This window comes from Protopterus annectens, chromosome 5.part1 (assembly GCF_019279795.1).
Source record: "Protopterus annectens isolate FY-2018-M chromosome 5.part1, PAN1.0, whole genome shotgun sequence".
Lineage (NCBI taxonomy): Eukaryota > Metazoa > Chordata > Ceratodontiformes > Protopteridae > Protopterus > Protopterus annectens.
Window position 1 is genome coordinate 589,682,095 of NC_056736.1, and position 20,530 is coordinate 589,702,624.

Genomic DNA, 20,530 nt, shown 5'->3' on the forward strand with positions numbered 1-20,530 from the left:
TGCTACCAGGAGCCGGATAACCCATTTGTTAGGAATGCAACAGTGAAACACTATGAACATCTGCTTCTGCTTTGGACTTCTTGGCAAGAAAGACTGATGTAATGGTGTCGGCTGCCTTACTTTATATACTACTGAAGACCTGACGTAAGTCCTGAAGCAACAGCAACCGACGCAGAAATACTAAGCCCCTGGTATTTGGGCCGACTGAGGGCTACCCTCGCAGGGATAACCCAAATGTGATGACTGCAACAGTGAAACACGAAGAACATCAAGTGGTTTAGCTAAGAGAATCCCAATGAGATTAGAAGCGCATTATTCTTTTCTGTTTTATGGCTTTGATAGTGTCACTGATGTTTGCATTCTCCCACTGTGCTACAAAAAACCTGATGACCTTGTAGTCTTTACTTATAGACCTTAATGCATCACCTTCCATAATGCAGTTGCCAATCAGAAAGCTTGACTCTCTCTTGTTTACAGACGTGGTGTACCTTTTCCTTACTTGTCTTGTTATTTGTTATATACTCACTTATTTGTATACTTTGTTAACCAGGTTAATTATCACTACTGGCCAAAGCCATTTTAGAGGGGAACCAGGGAGAAAAGCTTCCATTCCTAGCAATGGTTACAGCACCCAATCCCAACTCTTTCGCATTCCTGAAAATGAGTTAGACCTACAGACTGTCATCACCCACAAACCCTATTCACAAAATAAATAGTACCATTCACTTACTTAGATCTGTAGACCTATGCAATACACAAACGGAAGAATAAACACAGCATAGGGTAACAAGCAAAATAAACTGGCTCACCTCCAGTTATCACACAAGACTAAGTCCTAAAAGTGCAATCAAAAGCTAAAAATACTGCATTGATGGGTCCTGACAATATCCCTGGAAGCATCTAAAATAGCATGAAGCGTGATTTAGCCAACCCCCTAACGACACTACTCAATCTCAGCCTCCACACAGGTTTTGTACCAACCAAATGGAGAATAGCTACAGTCATTCCCTTGCACAAGGGAGGATCTTCCATAATTCTGACCAGACTCGAATGCAAAGCCATGGAGAGAATTATAAAGTTTGCAGATGACTGTTAGCGAGGAGCAGTCACTGAATCCCCAAATGAATTGGCTATCCTGCAGGAAGCTTGGTCTCAGATAAATAACTGGTGCCAAAAAAATGGACTGAAAATAAATGTCAGAAAATGCATTATTGTATCTTTTGGGAAGTCATCTACCCCAGGGAACTCACACATTGACAATATGCTGCTAAGAGATGACCCAGTAGTTTGGCAACTTATGTGGTAAATAACCTAGTTTTGAACAACACGTGTCTACTTTTGTAAAAAAAACTCCTACACTGCATAGCACAGCTTACAAACAAAAACACTGAGTCTCCTACACTGCATAGCACAGCTTACAAACAAAAACACTGTATCTCCTACACTGTATAACACAGCTTACAAACAAAAACACTGCGTCTATTACACTGTATAACACAGCTTACAAACAAAAACACTGCGTCTATTACACTGCATAACACAGCTTACAAACAAAAACATTGCGCCTTCTACACTGCATAACACAGCTTACAATAACAATGCATCTAGATCTAGGGATGTCATTGTCCTCCTTTCGTCAGCACTTATTAGGCCAGTCACAGAGTATAATGCCCCTTTTGGCATGTACCTGTCTATACACATGCAACAACTGGAATGCCCACTAACTTACTAAAAGGATACAAGGCATAAACATGTCCTACATAGACTGACTCAAAGCCCTGTCACTATACTCTGTATCCTATACACTGCCAAGAGGTGACTTGTGTCTGGCATCCTCTGGCCTATTGCTAACAGAATTGCCGCACATCTGCAAGTCAAATGGCATCACAAATACTCATTCTGGGCATCTAAACCTCTTCTGCAACTTCAACAGAACAGTTTGGAGGGACAGGTATATTTCACAGAGAACACCACTGCTACGGAACAGACTCCTCAGCCACGTAAAACATCCCTGTCCATTTTCAAGTGCATGGGATTTACCCCAGGACTGATACCTGTACTACTACTACTACTGAGTAGATGCAGCTCTTAAATGCTTTATATTATTTATTTTATTTCATTTATTATTTATTTACTGCCATCTGATTACCAGGACAGTCTGACTGGGTAGAAGCCCATTTTCAGCAGAGGTCCAGGGAGAAAATCATATACGAGTCCCCTCAAATTATCTATGATATAATCCAGGTTATTCTCATTATAGGTAATATATAACTATCAACCACTGGATAGGTAAGGTCAACCTAGAACCAAATGGGATAGGTTACTTTGAGTAGAAAAAGGGAAATTATCTAGACTTAAAATAGCCCTCAAGAGCAGCTAGCCTGGTACTTATTAGCCTATAAAATGCAAGAAATAATGTTAATAAAACTGAAATAAAAATTCTGTACAAAAAGTTACCTATCTGAAGGTGTTCATCCTTTGGATGAGACAAACAGAGGTTTATAAGCTAGAGCTGGTGACAGCGCATCTGGATGTAAAAGATCCATGGCACTTATTGAAAGACTAGGAGAAGTTCCTAGATGCCCTGGACAAATATGCCCAAGTAGTATAAATACCACCTCAGGTCTCTCTTGAAATTAAGCTACTAGCCTAGTGGGACTAACCTGTTCAACAAAGAATAAATACATAAAAAGTAAGTATAGTGCTGGATACGCCACTAACAATTTGCGCAGATGTTCTTAAAAAGGTGAAACATAAGGGCCCTCCTAAATTAATTAGACTGGGGGGGGGGTCAGCATCTGTCTTAGAGCAATGTGGCTATGATAATTTGCATAACAGCTTCTCAGTCAAAGGTGGCACGTGTCTCAGAAGAGAAGCATTGCACTGGGGACAGTATTGGTGCAAATGAAGCGGAAACTAGTGTCTTGTATTTTTTTAAGAACATACTGAATAGACAAACTTTCATTTTTGAGTTAGGTTCTCAATAAAACTGCAGATTTTTACATTTTCGCTCAAAGAATTCCAACATACAATACAGAAAATCATAAATACATTTCCTTTTACAATATAATAATGAAAGGCAACATCATTTTGTTTCTCAAAGAGATGTTTTCTATCATCTGAAATGCTATTGCAAAGAAAAAAAAAAAAAAAAAAAGGGAAAACATTACCAGCAAAAGTGACTGGCAGTCAGAAATTCATTGCGTAGCTCTTCTGTTAATTTGGCAATTAAAAGCACAACCTAGCTATTAATTTATAACTCTATACTCATATTTGTTCTCCAAAATCATTAACCAGGAAAAGACCAAACTTCCCAGACAAACGACATTGTATTGGCCAGTCACCAAAAACGGATGTACTTGACCACTAGAATATGCTAGGCTGGTCAGATGTATTCTGTTCCACTAGGTATGAATACTGAACTTCTGCTCAGGGTGACAGAATTCAGTCAATGTCCATAATTTATATTTACTGTGTTATCAATATATCAGAAGTTAAAAATCAGTTGTACTTTACCAGCTATTACAATATTTCAGTTATTACAACACTGTCACCTCACAGCAAGACATCCCGTTCGATTCTCAGCTAGAGCGTTTTCTGTGTGGAGGCATGACTAAATGGGCGTGCCTTCGTTGAAGGTTGCGCGTCAGGGCTGGTAACTCGGCACGTAAAAATCCACTACCAAACATTAGCGGACCGGAGTTCCGCTGTGGCGACCCCTAACCGGGATAAGCCGAAAGACACAACAACAACAACAAATAAGGTGAGGTATATACTCTTTCTACTGACAAAGGCATTTTACTTAAATTTATTAAACATTTCTTTACTGGGGTAGTGCACTTATCAATACTGACAAATTTCAGGGTCAGCACTAACAGGTATATCTGAACTGTGGTGCAGTGAAATCCTTGGATGGCAGAGTGGCTTTACTGAGTGTTTTCTCTACCAAACCATCTTATTTGAATCTGCTGAACTTTATTAGTACTGTACGTGAACAGACACAGGACTTCTTCTATACAGCTGCAAAGTCCAGCATTTCACAAGGCTTTCACTGTCAATATTCTGTCAATACACCCAAGTTATCCATGCGGAACATCTGACTGACTCTCAAGGCCAGATAAAAACTAATATTCATAATCCACATGAACTAAGTCCTCCTTAGACCAAAGGTTAGAAAAAGGAAAAAAAAAATCACTTCAGCACTGAAGACAATTACTAACAAAACTGTCTGGCATTTAAGTCAGGACTGAGGTGTAGTGAAATCACAGAGATAGAACAACATTCTTGAGTGTGTTTTCTACCAAAGTATCTTGGCACATATTGGAGCAACTTGTACCTTGCTTTTGGGGCTATATGACCACTGACTGCAAGACGGGGTAAGATTAAATGCATCCGTATTCAGTGCTGAGCTGCACTGAAATTCCAGAGGGTACAGTACAGACCCAATGAAATTCAAGAGGGCAGGGTCAAGTAGAAATGCTCTGAAAATCTGGAGGAGTAGAGTAGGAGTCCAAAGTGCATCCTGTAACTTATGTCATTGCTGTTACAACCTTATAGTGTCATAATCAAATAACTTTATTTATCCTTTTGTTGACTGGGTTTGCTGCACTAGGCTAGTAGCCTCTTTTCAGGGGAAACCCACGGTGGTATTTATACTACTAGGGGAAATTTGGCCAGGGCATCAAGAAACTTCCCCTACTCCTTGGAGGACAGGAAGTGAAGCACTCTCTGGAGCTGCTAGATGATGATGGAGAGCTACTACTGCAGTGCCAGGAATCCCACAACAGAGGAGACAGGAATCCCACAACAGAGGAGACAGGAATCCCACAACAGAGGAGACAGGAATCCCACAACAGAGGAGAGAGCAGCAGAGCTGGAGAAAAGAGCAGCAGAAAACTGAAGGAAGGAGATGAAAACAAGAAGTTATGTTCTCACCATAACCGTCCATCTGTGTTGTCCTCAGTGTCTACTTCAACAAGGGAGATGAAAACAAGAAGTTACGTTCTCACCATAACCGTCCATCTGTGTTGTCCTCAGTGTCTACTTCAACAAGGGAGATGAAAACAAAAAGTTATGTTCTCACCATAACCGTCCATCTGTGTTGTCCTCAGTGTCTACTTCAACATGGGAGATGAAAACAAGAAGTTATGTACTCGCCATAACCGTCCATCTGTGTTGTCCTCATTGTCTACTTCAACATGTGAGGTAGTGGGATCTGATCAGATCTGACCTCGGTGTCTCATGCCAAATCAATGGATCAGAGTTCTCAGATACCTTGCCTACCCTCAATTCCCTGTCCTGCCTCAGCAACCTCAGATCAAGTTTTCTGACTGGCCACAGGATAAGTACATAAAGACATACATCCATTTACCTAATAGGACAGAGAGAAAGGAAATAACACTATAAAGTATACAACACATAAGGGGGTCAGACAGGGTCCACGTGACATATCCGCTTCCTAAAAGAAAAATAACAATTTTGGTAGGGGGAAGCCAGGAGTGGAGTTGAACCAGACGAAAAGAAAACAAGGATTTAACTTTTGTATCCAATGTTGTCTTTTTTCCATCAGAGTCAACATGTGGGATAGAATCAAGAGCAACCGGACAGGTATCTGGGTGGTTTCAAGGGAGGATATTCCTGAGAATGGCAGAAATGAAAGATGAGCGCATCCTGGACTGTATAGAACACTGTACAGACACAAAATCCCTTCAGCTATAAGCAAATACATCAGTAAGGCATAGCAAAGATTTAGCCAGTAGATCAGAGGGGTTGGAGGGAGGGTAACCTGGACTGCAGCAGGGTGAACACTCGAACATCTACATTTATGGTAGGTACAAAACTCTACTATGTTCATCTTGTTCCCCTGCTGCAGTCATCACACTTGGGTTGAGTCCCAAAGCTAAGGTAGGGTGGAGGCATCATAGAGGGTTAGTGGAGGCAATGAAGCCCTGCAGAACTGCAGTGGCGAAGCCTGCCCTGGACTTAGAATAAAGAGGTAAGTGATCGTGTTTGGTGAAGGTGTGTACAGAACTCCAAGTTGCAGCTTCTAAAATTTCCTTGGAAGGAACCCCCCTGAGAAAGGCTGTAGAGGTAGCTGTTGCCCTGGTATAGTGGGATCTAATGGTAGGAGGAACTGGTTTCCCATCATGGGTATAGCAGAATCGTATGCAATGGCCTATCCATTTAGAAATGGTTTGCTTGGATATGGCCCTCCCTTGAGAAGCTGTAGCATAGGAAACAAAGAGCTGGTCAGTTTTTCTGAAAGCCTTAGTTTTATCCAAGTAGTAGCGAAGCCGCCTGTGAATGTCCAAGGAGTGCAGGAGTGTCTCACCTTTGTTCTGTGGATTGGGGAAGAAAGTGGGTAGGTGGATGGTTTGATTTAAAGCTACACTGGAAACTACCTTAGGCATGAAGGAAGGATTAGTTCGTAGAGAAACTCTGTCTTGATGAAAAATGAGGAAAGGTTCCACTGCCATAAGTGCCTGTAATTCTGAGACAAGTTATTGCCAGGAGCAGGGCAGTCTTCCAAAATAGGAACTGAAGGTCTGCAAAAAAAGCTGGTTCAAAAGGAGGTAGCGTTAGTTTTTCCAGAACATAGTTGAGGTCCCATGTTGGTGTAGGAGCTCTTCTAGGTGGTCTAATGTTTTTTGCCCCTCTGAGGAACTGCCTTAGGAGAGGATTTGAAAATAAAGGTGGATTTGTGTCGTAGTGAGCTGAAATAGCTGATGCATGGATCTTAATTGAGGAGAAGGAAAGTCCTTTATGCAACATCTCAGCTAAATACTGCAGAATGTGAGGCATATGAGGCTGAGTTGCGTCTTGGCCTTTAGCTTGGTTCCAAGCAGAAAACCTTTTCCATTTGTCCGAGTAAGCCTTCCTGGTGCTTGGCCTCCTGGCTTCTAGAATAACATCCAATACTGCTTGTGAAAGAGGTGCAGGTTGGATACTTAATTGATTTGCCATGCAGCCAGGTTTAAGGTTTTCATCTGGCTGTGTAGAATCTGCTTGTTCTGCTGCATGAGCAAATGAGGTATTTGAGGCAATATCCATGGTGGGCTTTGAGCCATATTCTTCAGTAGCAGGTACCAGTGCTGGCATGGTCAGTCTGGAGCTATGAGAATCATTTGAGGTTTCTCCTTTTTGACCTTCAAAAGTACCTTTGTGAGAAGAGGTAATGGAGGAAAGGCATATGCTATCAGGTTTTTCCAACTGAAGGAGAGAGCGTCCACTTTCCAAGCTTGATGGTGGAATGTCCTTGTGCAAAATTTTGTCAGCTGGTAGTTTTGAGGACTGGCAAACAGGTGTATATTTGGCAAGCCCCATCTTTGAGTTATCATTGTAAAAATTTGTGGGTCTAGCTTCCACTCGTGGGGATCTTTGATGTTTCTGCTTAGGTCGTCTGCCAACGTGTTTTTCTGTCCTGGCAGGAATTGAGCTTGTAACTGAACTTGGTAGGCCAGAGCTGTGTTCCATAAGATTACTGCTTGCCTGCAAAGAGGGTAGGAATGTGTGCCCCCTTGTTTGTTTATGTACCACATTACTGTGGTGTTGTCCATCTTTATTGTAAGTTGTCCTGGCTGTAGTAGATCCTTGAAGGCTGTCAGAGCTTTCTGTACAGCTAGCATCTCTTTTTGGTTTATGTGCAGTTTTCTTTGTTCTGCAGTCCATAGGCCTTGAATGCATTGTCCTGCCATATGTGCCCTCCAGGCATAGTCTGAAGCATCTGTTGTGATAGTTTGCCTGGGTGGGGACAAGGTGAAAGGCTGACCCTTGTTGAGGTGACATGCCTATGCCCACCATAGAAATTCCTGTTGAAGGCAGGGAATGAGAGATATCAATGTGTCCAAGCTGTGGCTGTATTGAGACCATACGCTTTTTAGGTACCACTGTAATTTCCTCATATGCAGTTTTGCAAATGGTATTATCAGAATGCAAGATGCCATGAAGCCCAAAGCCTGCAGAATTTTTCTTGCAGTTACTTGGGTCTTTGTTGCCACTGACTTGAAATATTGAGTCAGTTGCAATTGTTTGTCTGGTGTAAGATAAGCCTTCTGGGCCGTTGTGTCCAAGCTGGCACCCAGGAATATCATTTTTTGTGAGGGTACTAGTTTTGACTTCTTTTCGTTTACTGTGTACCCCAGACAATTTAGTAGATGCTTCACAAAAGCCAGATGTTGTAGGAGAACGTCTTTTCTTTCTGCTTGGATGAGGCAGTCGTCCAGGTATGGATATATTTGAATTCCTCTTTGTCTGCAGTATGCAATTACTGGTGCCAGGCATTTTGTGAATACTCGGGGCGCAGTAGATAAGCCAAAGGGCAGTGCAGAGAATTGATAATGGGTTGAACCTGCAATGAAACAGAGGTATCTTCTGCAACTTTGTCTGATAGGGACATGCAGGTATGCCTCCTTGAGGTCCAACTTTACCAGACATGCTTCGTTGCCCAACATGGGAAGTAGCTGCTGTAGTGTTAGCATCTTGAATTTGGGAACTTGTAAGTACGTGTTTAGAATTGAAATGTCCAGAATTGGTCTCCAAGCATTTTCTTTTCTGGGTACTAAGAAGAGTCTTGAGTAAAATCCTTGGCCTTGCTCTTGAGTTGGTACCCTTTGAATGGCTCTCATGGCCATGAGAGCTGTAATTTGTTTTTGAGCCTCTGCCCTTTGATTTTGTGGCAGGTTTGGCATTCCTCTTTTTATTGGTAAGGTGTGAAAGTGGAATCTGTATCCTCGTAAAATTATGTCTAGGACCCATTTGTCCTTTGTGACCATGTGTCAGTTGTCTGCAAATAGTGCTAGTTTCCCCCCCAGGGGGGTTGACAAAAGAGCTTTGTTTGGCCAGCTGAGGTGCAAGTCATTGAGTTTGCCTTCTGGTGGATTGAGACCTGTCTTCTCCTCCCTTCTGGTTTGGAGTGCCCCATTGGCGAGGTTTATACTGAGCTTGAGGTTGTCCTCTGCCCCTTGGGCGCCTGTATTTACCCCTCTGAGGCCTGTCAGTGGCTGGAAAGGACCAATTTTTTGTTGGCCAGTTTCTGCTGAAGTGAGGGGGTTGTACCTGTAGGAAATCTTTGACTGTCTGCATTGATTTTGCCTTATCTTCCATTTTCTTTAAAACTTCTTCTGCTTTAACACCAAAAAGAACATCCTGCTGTAAGGGAACATCTAGTAGTTTTGCTTTAACATGATCAGGCAGACTTTGTTCCTTTAACCAGGCATGCCTACGTATAACTGATCCAGTGACAGCTGCTCTGCAGGGGGCCTCTAAAGAATCAAACCCACATTGTAAGGTATGTTTGCCCACCTGCTCGGTGGCATGCAACAAATCCTGTACTTCTTTCAATTCAGATTGTTGAGGGAGAGTGGTTATCTTTTGTTTTAACTGAGAGATCAGAAATTGCTGATATTTAAGCATATGAAATTGACAGTTTAGAGCTCTTATAGCTAAAGTGGCTGAGGTGTAAACCTTTTTCCCTCATCTGTCTAGTGCTCTTGAATCCCTTTCAGAAGGTACTGGATTTTTAGCCATGGAAGCCTTAGCCCCCTTGGGACCCTGGGAGACAGTCTCTGGGTCAGCTACTGGGCTTTTGTAAAGGAATTTGTGGGAATCAGGTACTCTGTAGTATCTGTCAGGCTTGGCCAGGGCAGGAGGAAGGGAGTCAGGGTTGAAACTGGATTCTAAATAGACATCATCCACAATGTCCAAAACAGGAGGGATGGCTAGGGGTCTGTATTGGGGGAGTAAAAGAAACTCTATGAGCCTTTTCTTGGAATCAGAGTAATCCTGACCTTCCCAGTGAAAATGTTCCCTCATAGTGTGTAAAGTTTCCCCAAAAGAGTAATCTTCTGGAGGGGAAGCTGAGGGAATAGAGTCTTCAGCATCAGAATCTTCATAAGGAGAGAAGGAATAGTCTTGGTCCTCAGACGAATCCGAAGAAATAGACAGTTGTTCAGAGGAAGCAGAATCTTCCTCTTGTCTAGGCCTTTTGTCAGGAGGAGGCTGAGAACCCCTGATAAGAGTAATCAAATCTTCAGCCATCTTGAGCATCTGTTTCTTAGGCACAGGGCCTTGACCAGGAGACTGAAGTGAAGCCTTTTTCGATTTAGGAGTCTTTGACTTGGAAAACGTTTTGACTGGAAGAGTCGGTCTGAAAACGCCTTCAGAAACCGATGGCGTTTCAGAAGCACCGACGTCCTTGGAAGGTAAATCGTTGGAAGGGCCTGAAGTAAAAGGCTGCGTCGGCCTAGTACATTCTGTCAAAATATCTATAGCGGTCTCGGGTTCCAGAACTGCGGTAGTCAGAGGCTGCGTCGGAGCCTCACTGATAACCGGAGACCGGATCAACAGAGGCCTCGGAATCGGGCTTAGGCCTGCGCTGTCGTTCCTTGTCCCTGCGCTTTTTGTGCACGCCGGTAGTCGGTAGCTCCGACAGCATGGTGCAATTAAATTTTCTACCAAAAAAAGTGTTGTGCGAAATCAAATAGTCTTTTAATAGTACGTTTATTAAATCTAGCACAAAAACGACAAGAAGTGACGTCGTGATCAGGGCCTAGGCAAGGTATGCAATAAGAATGAAAATCCTTATGAGGTATTTGCTTACCACAAGAAATACAATTGTTAACTTTTTCTGACATCGGTCTGAGGCAAGAAAAGTTTCCCCAACGGGGTACTTAGCTTTATAGAAGACTTGCGAACTGCTTCTGCTTCAGGCACCACACGGCAAGAAAGACAGAAGAAAATGGCATCGGTTGCAATATATATACCCCTGGTGCACTGACGTCAGGGATGAGGCGACAGCAACCGACGTCAGACCAAGACTTTCGAAATCCGGCCGACTGCGGGACCGCCTGACGACAGGATAACCCAAGTGTGATGACTGCAGCAGGGTAACACGATGAACATCACATCTAGATCCTGTTTACTGCATTTCCTGTGTTGCACTTATTTTAAAATCGTTTTTTTCTTAACACTTGCATTTTACCTGTCTCTGGCCTAGCACTCAAGTGTGGGGTCATTTATTGCACTGTTCTAACTTGTTGCTACTTGTGTATCTCTGCTATCTTTAAATAATAAAAAAAAAAAAATCTTGCTTTTTTCCCCACTTTCTGAAATTTAAAAAAAAAGTTCAGTTACAGATTTGCTGTTCTGAACTGTTTGTAAGTTTTGTGGAGGCCATTGCTTGCTTGGGCTAAAGGGAAGTCTCTGTGTTCATCAGTGGCAGTGGTAAACACTGAACAGCCTGCCTGCCCCTGTGGGAGTGGTTACTGCCTAGAAACTGTAGTTTTATTTGCCATTTTGGGTCAATTCCAAACTCCTTGATCCCCCTCTCTTAAAACCCTCTTTTGTGTGTTTTTGCGCATAGCGCAACATCGGGCAGTGCCGCTTAATCAGGTTTAAACTATTCCCGGCTCCACAAAGTCTGCTCTTCACCTTTTCCCTTAGAACTGTTCCAAATCTCAAAGTAAGCATTCTATTTTCCTTCTAAAACCCAGCAGTAGCTAGGATAAGTGTCTTATAAGTAAGCACTAATAAACTAAAGCACTACACCCTCTTATACTCCCTTTAAGTACTTGGCTCCCTATTGGTCCTTTTTGATCAAGTCAAAAAGTAATTCCTTATACTATTCTGGCATGTCCAAAAGTCAGTTTCAGGTTTACTCTCCAGTCCAGCTGGTGAATATGGGAATCTTGAGGCAATGTTACAACTGCCTTATGTACACAGACCACCCTCTCCTCTTCCCAACAAGCTCAAATATATGTGAGAGATGCAACTATATAGCCAAACTGGAGGCTGAGCTCTCTCAACATAGTACTGGCACGGTCAGTCTGGAGGAGAAGGTAATCACACACACTACAAATCCAGTCTCACATAGACCTATCGCAACAGCAAACCAAACACAAGCACACAAAAACATACTTGGAGGCTCTAAATAAAAATCTGCCCAAGCAACAGAGACCTCCAAAGCAGACATCCAAGCAACTGCTACCCCACAACAATACCCTCGTATCACATAGGTCACAAAGTCAGTGTGCCACACAGTCAGAGCCCTTAAGGCAAAACAACACACCTAATACACTTGTAATAGGTGACTCTATTGTCAGACACACTGACGTCCCTCTCACCAGGCTGAAAAAGGAGAAGGTCACTGTAAGCTGCCTGTCGGGTGCCAGGATCCGCCACATAACACAAGCACTCAGGTCACTCCAAAGCAAGTACCAATATGACTCCGTCATTGTCCATGCTGGTGTGAATGACCTGAGACGTACCTCCCTGGATTACATGAAAAGAGACACAGAGGAGCTCTCTGATCATGCGGCCCAGGCCCTTATGACCCTGACCTTGAGTAGCATCTTACCCTCACCAAGAATGATACCACAGTATAAAGACAAAATGATCAATTTCAACAATTGGCTAAAGTACTGGTGTCACTCAAAATGGATCCAGTGTCTGTCAGCCTGGGATGACATGCTTGACAAGCCACGTTGCTTCGCTAGGGACGGCTTGCACCTGTCACCCCTGGGTTTTCGAATACTGGCCAAGGCTCTTGCCACCCCCATAGTGCCTTTTTTAGGCGAGGCTCAAAAGACAAACCCACCTCCTTAGACAACACAAGGAAAAAAACTAAGGGTAATGCTGCTCAACGCCAGAAGTCTAAACCTCAAGATGCACGCACTCGAGGCTCTCCTCAGTGTGGAGAATATCGATATCTGTGTAGTAATAGAAACCTGGTTCAAGGCTCCCGAGACCACCCCAGCACTACCAAGCTATACCTCATACCATGTTTTTCGGCCCCAAAACTCGGACCGAACCACAAGAGTAGGGGGAGTATCCATATTCATCAAAGATACCCATACCTCCAGGCTAGTGGCACTGTACGAAGCATCTGAGACCATCCATGTGCAACTAACAGTGGGCAAAACTGCCTTCCAGTTTGTAGCCTGCTACAGACCACCCTCCCAAACTCAGGAACCCCACTCGGCTTTCCTGTATACACTGGAGAATATGAAGGTCTCTCCAAACACCATTATATTGGGTGACTTTAACTACCCAAACATAGACTGGGAGCACTACTCAAGCCCCAACACCCTAGCCCAACGGTTCCTAGAATTTATAAACTCAAATGCTATGGAACAACTGGTCACCACTCCCACAAGAGGGGAAAACATATTGGACCTGATCATCTCCAACATGGGGACTCTATGTTCCATACCAGAGGTATACCCCTCATTGGTAAGATCTGACCATAAATTAATCACTATGGACATCCATATCCCGTCCCCACCCCCAGCAAAGGAAACCACGGTCAAAAACTTCTCAAAAGCAAACTTCCCACTTCTCAAAACCGAAGTGGAATACTTCAAAGCCCCAGGGCCAGTGGAAAATACGGCCCAAACCGCAGAATCCTTTGCAGACGCATTCTATGGATACCTACAGGAATGCATGGATCGTGCTATCCCAAATAAAACCAAGACACACTCCTCCAAAGGCAGGATACCGGTCTGGTGGACCCCAGCCATAAATAAGCTGTACAACATAAGGAGGACGCTACTACATGATAGAGCAAAATCCCTGAAAGGGAAAGCAACTCTGATCAGTACTAGCAAGAAACTACGATCCCTCATAAAATCATCTAGGGCTAGCTTCGAAAGAAAATTTGCACACCACGCTAAAGATAATCACAATGCTTTCTTTAGTTATGTCAGAAACCTGGGTGGAAACTCCCAGATATGCTCTGAGTTAGTGCAAAATGACAAAAAATACACTGAACCCAAAGACATTGCCAACATCCTGGCAGACAGGTTCAGTGCAAACATCTCCCACTCCTCCCCCCAAATGAGCAAATGACTATCCCAACAGAGTGTAGCCTCCCTGACATCACAGATGCACAGGTGAGAGCTGCCCTCTCCAAAGCAAAAAAACACAGCATCAAAGGGACCGGATGGCGTCCCGGGCTGCGTTTTACATGAGCTCCAAGAAGAACTGAACCCTCACTTAAAATCACTGTTCAGTCTCAGCCTTACAACAGGATATGTACCCAAAGAATGGAGTACAGCAACAGTGGTCCCACTCCATAAAGGTGGTGTCACAACGGACCCCGGAAACTATCGCCCTATAAGCCTAACTAGACTAGTCTGCAAAGCTATGGAGCGTATCATCATGGAACTCATAAACAAAGACATTGGGAACCTCCAAACACTGGATCCTACCCAATTCGGCTTTGTTAAGGGCAGATCTTGCCTCTTGAACCTGGTCAATTTCTTTGAAACAGTCACCAAGGCCATAGACGAAGGGAAGGTAATCCACACAGCCTACTTTGACCTTGCAAAAGCCTTCGACACAATACCCCACTCGGGCATCATAAATAAGCTCAGCTTAAATATCAACCCCTATGTCACAAGATGGGTTGCAAACTGGCTTAGGGATAGAACCCACATGGTCAGAATTGCAGGTGCCATGTCAGTTTCTAAACCAGTTACAAGGGGCGTCCCACAAGGCTCAGTCCTGGGACCTCTCTTGTTCGGTATATATTTCTCTGAGGTACAGGCTAACACAGGAGGACTATGGCTGACAAAGTTTGCAAATGACTGCAAACTGGGGGCCATAATCGACTCGACGGCTGACATAAGCATCCTCCATAAAGGTCTCACAGAGATGGAAAACTGGTGCCAGAGCCATGGCCTAAAGCTAAATGCCAAAAAGTGCATAGTCATCCCCTTTGGGAAAAACAAAGTGCCCACAAATTACCACATAGGTGGTTATCCATTAAGTACGGAAGAAGTAATTAGGGATTTGGGGACCCAAGTAGATTGCAATCTCTCCTTTGACAATCACATTGCCAAAGTGGTTAGAAAGACATTCTATATAGCCCACCTTATCACGAAGGGGTTCACATCTAGATCAAGAGAGGTCATTGTGCCCCTCTACTCATCACTCATCAGGCCCATAATTGAATACAATGCCCCATTTGGGATGTACCTTACCCGACACCTGCTACAACTAGAAAGACCCCAAAAGTACCTCACCAAGAGGATCAAGGGACTCAAACAGATGCCCTACACAGTTAGGCTAAAGACACTCAAGCTCTACTCAGTTGCTTACTGCCTACTCAGAGGCGATCTTGTGCCTGACGTATAAAGCCATGTCCAACCCAGAATTAACGGACATGCTCCACCTCAAGAAATCCAAATCCATCAGAACTACACCCTCCAGTGACTTAAACCTCAGCACAGAAATAAAAAGAACATGCTGGAGGGACAGATTCATATCCCAAAGGCTCCCCCTCACTCTGGAACAAAATCCCAATCCATGTCAGACAGAAACCCTCAATGACCCTCTTCAAGAAGAATCTTGACGTTTGGATGGGAGATCGTAAATTTACCCCTGGGATCTCTTCTGTGTCACTGCTAGACAGAGGCACGGTAAACTAACCTTAAATGGGCTATCTTCTGTGACCTACTATACAGAGGCAGAGTCAACTAATCTAAGAAGGGTGGTGAAAGCCAAACACACTCTGGTTAGGCTTGTAAATGCCCTAGGGCAGATAGCCTAGTATCAACCTATGAACCTATTCTATACCTTATTCATGCCGCATACATACTGACAGCTAAATTATGTCAATTAAGCAAAGAATACCTTAAAGGGAGCATGAACAAATGACAATAACAGAAATACATAAAAATTACAAAACAAATGCATTCTGGCAAGGAGGTTACACTGAAAATGGAATTACAGAAAAGATAAGAAACAAGTAAAAAGTAATTACAGTGCAGTGCTTACCAAGTGTGCTATCCAGGGCACTGTTGTGGAACCTACCCCAATTTCTCATTTGCCTCCAAAGCACTGTCTAGTCAAGTGATTTGCTTGGGAGGCTGTGGAATCAAACTCTGGACAACATGAGGCAACCAATTAACAGCTCATAGTCTTAATTCTGAGCACTAACTGATAGACACAGGTAGACATCAAACATTATAATAAAGGTTAATACTAACAGCTCCTTTTGAATCACAGGCAGTACAACTTAATCAAGGTACTTCACAAAATTATTAATACAATTTTGGAAGTGTCTGTAATTTCTGGACACGATCAACCCATAATCCCAATGACTGTTTGGGTTGTTTCACGCTTTCTGAAAACATTTTGTGTAATTCAGACATTTTGCTGGAGTGATTTCACCACTTAGTCTTTGATCAGCATTACCACTGGCCTAAGTAGGCTCCAGCCCACACCTCTGGTCTACTCTGAACTAATGAAGCAAATAAGTCTCTGTTTGCTGTCCACTAATGCAGCCTGTGATTGGAACCATCCTTTCCCCAACCCAGAAAGTAGGAGACAGCAATGACTGCTCACTCCCACAGCCCCACATGGACCCGCTAGAATCAGATCACTGTTCAAATTTGGGTTGTCTGGATCCCTTTATGCCACACAGATGGGTTATGCAACAAAAGACTTAAAAACACTGTCAAATTAGCAACAATAACGAAAAATATAATCTGTTCTGTTTAAGAATTTATTTTTGTTTTCAAGAGATTTATTTCTCTGGGACCTATTTATTCTGATATGCAATATGCAAAAAGAGTGCCACTAGAAAAACAGTACTTACCTAAGAAGTGAAAAGACACTATAGGAGTTCCTGGCATTGTTGGAGTCCATCTGGACATTTTTTTTTTCCAAAATATCCTGAAAAGGGGGAAAAGATATTTATTTTTCTATGCTTTTCTACTCACTTGCTGTATTTTCTACTCAGAATAATGTGCAGACACCATTACTGTACTTGTGTACCATAAAATAAAAAGGCAAATTGTGACATCAAACACAAATCTTAAGACAAAGTAAACATAGCAGAAGTCAGCGAAACTGCAGCTCAATATTATTCTCAGTTTCTCCCTTTTCCTCAAAGCTGCAGGACCTAAAGTTTATTTATCCAAGTTAAAGGGGGGTGTGGGGAGGCCCTCCACAATGCTCACAAGTTATTAGTTTTGTAGGAAAAAATGTACTAATCTGTACATCCCGCAAGCTAAAAGACAGGAAAAATCATCAACATTTGAGTCCAAACAGGAAGGACTATCTTGGACTGCTGAAAAGAGAAAACAACTGCCCAGACAGACAAGCTACAAATTTCACAGTGTGCACTTGCGTTGTAATCGCACATCAGCATACTAGCAAAGACCAGCAGGGATTCACAAACCCCTGTGCTACAGTGCAGTGAGCTTAAATGTGTAACAGAAGTTATATGTAAAAGACCACATAAAAAGATGCAAAGGAAACAAGGTAGGAAAATGACATCACAATGATAAAACAAATGTACATGAGAAGAACATACCTGCACAATTCATAGCTGCATGTGAAGGAAACTCCACACCAATGTGTGTATAGCTATAAAAGGGATAAAAAGCACACCAAAAATTGCACAGCTGAAATAGGGACAATGCTTGGAGTAAAGGCATCAGCAATGATGCATCACATTGGAGTTAGTAGCACTGCAGTTTCCTGCCTGGACAGCTCATTTACTGCTTTAGGCAATACTGGGACACTGTATGAGCTTCAGTTGATCAGTAAGTGGCATAAACACACACACACACATGCACGCGCACACCAGTACGCGCGCGCACACATGCACACACACACACACACACACACACATATGCAAGTACTTGCACACGTACGATCTTTAAGAACGCATGGCCTTCCCATACTTATGGACAGCAAGGTACGTACACAAGTCTTTCTCTTATAGTTACAGTCACCTGACAGAGACCAGTGGAAAGCACAAACATTTCAAAGGCTTCCACTTCTAGAATAATCAACAAGCTCCTTGACATAAGCCAGCTCCATGGTGCAGAGGGATATAGTCTCAGCTATGATCCAGGCAAGCAGGGTTCAATTATCATCTCTTGATGCCTGAGGTGTTGGCAGGGAGGGACGGATGGGCCCATGCTGAGAGCGAGGTCATTTGCTGATGCTTCCTAAAAGAAGGTGTGGTCCAATTATTGAAGTAGCCCTCAGATGAGGTCAATGAAGAATGGGGAGGGAATGGGGGTATCAGGTAGATCACAAAAAAAAAAAAAATCTGGATTGAAGATGGACAGTAACTCCCCACAGGATGCCATTAAGCTCCATACTAGCCCTGGCTTGAAATTTGGCATTGATGGAGGGGTGAAATGGGAGTGCCGGTAGACCCAGCAAAGGATGTGGTGGCACTGGGGACAGACGTCAGTATGACAAACATTTTATTAGCAAAAACTTCCTTGACACAATGCTTCTACATAAGGAGGAGCACATATAGTTACCTAGCACACCACAGGAGAAAGCTAACCATGTGTGCCTTCTGCAATATATCTGCCTCAGTGAAGTACTGGGAGTCACAAACTGTACACACTTTACAAACAAAAGCCTTACTACCACAAAGGTTTACAAACAGGAAGCTCTACTGCTTTGTGAATGACTGAATGGGACCACAGCAGTGGTACTGCATACCATTCACATGTACATGGCACAAATCTCAGACATACCTGCCTGTTCTTACACAGTGACATTCCACAAGCCATCTAGTTGGCCACAGGCACGGTGGATAAAGTGTTTTTTTTTAATATTAAATTCACACACATTTTATATATAGACATATATATATATATATATATATATATATATATATATATATATATGTATACACACACATATATACACACACACACAGTAATGAATGAACATATTAATAGAAAACAAGCCATTACAGACATGTTAAAAAACATGTGTAATGCATGAAAATGAATTCACTCCAACATTATATTAACTACTCAAGTCCTCACTTCCCTGAAATTTTACTCCTCCTGAACATTATTCAGAATGTACTGATCCCACAAATTTCATTTAATTTCTTTGTAGTTTGCGCTTGTCCTTCTCTAAAGATCCCACCTCCAATTCCTTCATCTCGTTTGAAATATTCAATACTTCAGATTTGTTGGTTTAGATTTTGACTCCCATTTTCTATTTATTACTTTTTTGGCAGCCAAAACCTACCAAGGCCTCACTATGGGCATGCGATCCAGTTTCTATATCCCAGCTCAAAAGAATAATTTCCTTAGTTACAATTTGCTTCTCTAACATGTCTGACAAATTAACCTGTAGGGAAATATTAAAATCTACCCACTCCTTTTTTTTTTTTTCTTTTTTGAAATGTAAGTACAGTTGTGTACACTTACCATAAATGTAGATGTTCAAGTGTATTAATTGTTGCAGTCATTACATTTGGGTTATCTGCTTGCAGGTAGCCCTCAGCCAGCCTGATTATCAAAGTCTTGGGTCCTGCATCGGTTGCTGTCTCTTCTTCCATGATGTCAGGTAGTCAGGGGTGTAAAGCATGCAGCCGATGCCATTACATCAGTTTTTCTTGCCCCGGATGTCAGGAGCCCCCATAATGGGAAGCAATTATATACAAGGTTACACCTCCAACAAAAAGCAAATACACCAGAAAGCTTAAATATAGTAAACAAGAAGAGAGGTATAGCCAATAAATGTCAGGGGCTGGAGGGAGGATAACCAGGATTGCAACAGTGAATACACTCAAACATCTACATTTATGGCAAGTGTACACAACTGTACTATGTTCTTCGTGTTTCACTGTTCCAGTCATTACATTTGGGTAGATTCCCAAAGCTAAGGAAGGGGGAAGGCAGTTAAAGAGCATTTGGACCAGCTATTCGGCCCTGCAAGACTGCACTGGCAAAACCAGCTCTGGATTTAGAAAAAATAGGCAAGTGGTAATGCTTTGTGAAGGTATAAACAGAACTCCAGGTAGCAGCTTCTAGGATGTCCCTGGTGGGAACACCTCTGAGAAAGGTTGTTGAAGTAGATGCAGCCCTGGTGGAATGTGATCTTATCCCCTGTGGGGTAGGTTTTACATGGTGCTTATAGCAGAAATTAATGCAATGGCCTATCCACTTAGAAATGGTTTGCTTTGAAATGGCCTTCTGCTCTGCCCCTTCAACAAAGGCAATTGGCAGCTGTTCAGTTTTCCTGAGAGGCTTAGTCCTGTCCAAATAAAATCTAAGTTGTCTGTGCACGTCCAAAGAGTGCAGTATTCATTCTCCTTTATTCCGTGGATTGGAAAAGAAAGTTGGCAAATTAATGGACTGACTAAGGGCCACACTGGATACCACCTTGGGCATAAAGGAAGGATTGGTCCTGAGGGACACCCTGTCTGCATGGAAGATGATGAAGGGCTCCACTGCCATGAGGGCCTGTAATTCAGACACTCTTCTTGCTTAATCATTTTAAATCGAGTTGCTTTCTACTGAGATTTGTCTGCATACATCAACTGGACATAAGCTGATTTAAGTACATTTTCTGCATTTTTGTGGTTTTATAATTTGGACTGATTCCTCAGATCTAGCTCTGTTGAAACTGTCTTCCCCAACCCCCCTCCCTGTTCTTGGTTGTAGTTTAAATTTGATGGCTTTTGCAGTGCCCGCCCCACTGTAGATTTGATCTAGGACACTCCCCAGTCCCATCTCTTTACCGCATTCTAAACCCTTTC

At 42.8% G+C, this 20,530-nt stretch overlaps 1 protein-coding gene across 1 annotated transcript in view; it reads right to left on the reverse strand.

The window, feature by feature from the left end:
- UVRAG (UV radiation resistance associated) overlaps window positions 1–20,530 on the reverse strand; it is a 2,169,435-nt gene that overhangs the window by 1,522,827 nt on the left and 626,078 nt on the right. The window contains exon 6 of the mRNA XM_044073201.1: window positions 16,598–16,674. Within this exon, the coding sequence (XP_043929136.1) occupies window positions 16,598–16,674 (77 nt within the window). The remainder of the gene's footprint in view (window positions 1–16,597; window positions 16,675–20,530) is intronic.